This window comes from Penicillium vulpinum (genome assembly GCF_028829585.1).
Source record: "Penicillium vulpinum strain IBT 29486 chromosome Unknown utg000005l_segment0_segment0, whole genome shotgun sequence".
Lineage (NCBI taxonomy): Eukaryota > Fungi > Ascomycota > Eurotiomycetes > Eurotiales > Aspergillaceae > Penicillium > Penicillium vulpinum.
In genome coordinates this window covers 125,001-127,500 of record NW_026643245.1, presented here as the reverse complement: position 1 = coordinate 127,500, position 2,500 = coordinate 125,001, and the positions used below count along the sequence as shown (strand labels likewise).

Genomic DNA, 2,500 nt, shown 5'->3' with positions numbered 1-2,500 from the left:
CCGTTTCTCAGGCTCCCTCTCCGGAATCGAACCCTAATTCCCCGTTACCCGTTGCCACCATGGTAGGCCACTATCCTACCATCGAAAGTTGATAGGGCAGAAATTTGAATGAACCATCGCCGGCGCAAGGCCATGCGATTCGTTAAGTTATTATGATTCACCAAGGAGCCCCGAAGGGCGTTGGTTTTTTATCTAATAAATACACCCCTTCCTGAAGTCGGGGTTTTTAGCATGTATTAGCTCTAGAATTACCACAGGTATCCATGTAGTAAGGTACTATCAAATAAACGATAACTGATTTAATGAGCCATTCGCAGTTTCACAGTACAAGTTGCTTATACTTAGACATGCATGGCTTAATCTTTGAGACAAGCATATGACTACTGGCAGAATCAACCAGGTAACTTCATAGCAAGACGTCCCGGGGGGCCCGCCCGCCTTGCGGTGGGAGGGTCCCGGGAGCCCAGACCCCCGAGGGGGTAGAATGTAGTTAGATGGAAGGGGCGCACGGGGCGCCCGGTCGCAGCGGCACCCCCGGCGTACCGGGGGGACGTTGAAACCATCCAATTGCCCCCACTAAACTCCTCAGCACCAGTCCGCACGCAGGGATCCGACCAGGCGCCCGTGAAGGCGCTGAGCGGCTGCGGCATGTGGCCCTCGGATGAAGGGACCAGACCCCGTGGACAACGCCGGCGAACGGCGGATCCCACGGGGCGGCTCCCTCCAGGAATCTGAGTTTCGGGGATGGCCAGCGGCCAACGATCCACAGACTCCAACGGTGCCGGGCGCCAAAAGGCCCCCGGGCTTCGGTCACCGCAGCGGTACACCAGAAACCAGCAGCGCGTCAAGTCCTGCCCCATACAATCCAGGCCGGGCGTCGCCAACAAGTGGGACACTGCGCGGGGAGGAGGGGATGGGGGGGGGTCAAGAGTTGGTGGGCGTCGGGCGCACCCCTGCAGTGGGTAAGCCCCCCGGAGAGTTGCGGTGCGGCACGAGGCGGCGACCAACAAAACCCGAAAAGGGATGAAATGGCAGGGAAGAATGAGAGTTGAGTTATCCTCGTCTCTACACATACTCACCGACCATTTTTGGGATGAGTTTTTTCATATTGCAGTAGAAGTGGCTAGAAATTGCTCCGGGGGACAATTTTTGTATGGGGGTGGTCCGTGCACGACAAAAACACCATACAAAGTGGGCCACTTTTTCCCAACCCTGAGTGACTTTTTGGGGACTTAGTCGTTTTCATTTTCAAAAAGTCACGTGTTGGGCCCTTCGGGCATGGCTTCGGCGGGGTGCCCCCGAGCGCCCCCCCGAAGGCTCCCTGGCTCGGGGTACCCCCACCCCTATGCTTCCGGGGGGAGATTAGGTATGTTGATGGAATATATATATCGATGGCCAGTTGGTCCATGTTGACTCCCGACCACACCACCACACACCTGGATATATATATATCACACATGGATGTGTGTTGTGGTCCGTGGGGGGGGATGATCCTGGGCTCAACTGGCCAACCCGTGGCCCCCCAACATGACCTCGCCGGCGTCACCTGGCCCCCCCAGTCGACCTCGCCGGCGCTCCCCCCCCCAAGGCCACCCCCCAACATGACCTCGCCGGCGTCACCTGGCCCCCCCCAGTCGACCTCGCCGGCGCTCCCCCCCCAGGCCACCCCCCAACATGACCTCGCCGGCGTCACCTGGCCCCCCCAGTCGACCTCGCCGGCGCTCCCCCCCCAGGCCACCCCCCAACATGACCTCGCCGGCGTCACCTGGCCCCCCCCAGTCGACCTCGCCGGCGCTCCCCCCCCAGGCCACCCCCCAACATGACCTCGCCGGCGTCACCTGGCCCCCCCCAGTCGACCTCGCCGGCGCTCCCCCCCAAGGCCACCCCCCAACATGACCTCGCCGGCGTCACCTGGCCCCCCCCAGTCGACCTCGCCGGCGCCCCCCCAACATGACCTCGCCGGCGTCACCCCCTTTGGCGTCGCTCCCCAAGACATCTGTACGAACTGGCGAGTATCCCAACTTCCAATATCTCGCCCCCTCTTGGGGCGCTTGCTCTCTAGTCCCACACCCCGGGCACCTGACTCCGGGCCCGATACAGGTGCCCCTAGCTAGATACCCCGATGAAGAGCCCCGGGTATACCCCCCGGGGCCTCGCGCCTGGCCGCCCGCTTCGCGCGCGCGCCTTCGGCGCCCCCTCTCCTCATTCGTCCCTCCTTCCCTGGCCTCGCCCGGCCAACTCCCCCCGACGCCAACTGGCGCCCTCACCCCCCCCCAGCCGGCCCCCGCCGGCCGCGCCCCCTCGCCCCGGGGCCGGGGGACCGGGGACCGCCTGCAGTGCGGGGTTGCGTGGGCGCCGGTAGGCGCCGGGGTCCTACTGGGGAGGTCACCCTGCCAGGGCCCCCACTGTAAGATCACCCGCCGCGCCGGCATCCCTCACGCAACGTACCGCAGCCACCATGGCAGTCCCGCAATCCCCCAGCCCCGGACCATCGGGCCCG

The 2,500-nt window shown here is 63.8% G+C and overlaps 1 protein-coding gene across 1 annotated transcript; it reads left to right on the top strand.

Moving 5' to 3' along the window:
• Positions 1–1,601: 1,601 nt before the first annotated feature.
• Positions 1,602–1,823, top strand: N7479_011524 (uncharacterized protein; the record flags this gene model as incomplete). Its single annotated transcript, XM_057259215.1, has 1 exon — positions 1,602–1,823. One exon carries the CDS (start codon positions 1,602–1,604, stop codon positions 1,821–1,823), a length of 222 nt encoding a protein of 73 aa, XP_057103691.1.
• Between the last annotated feature and the right edge of the window lie 677 nt (positions 1,824–2,500).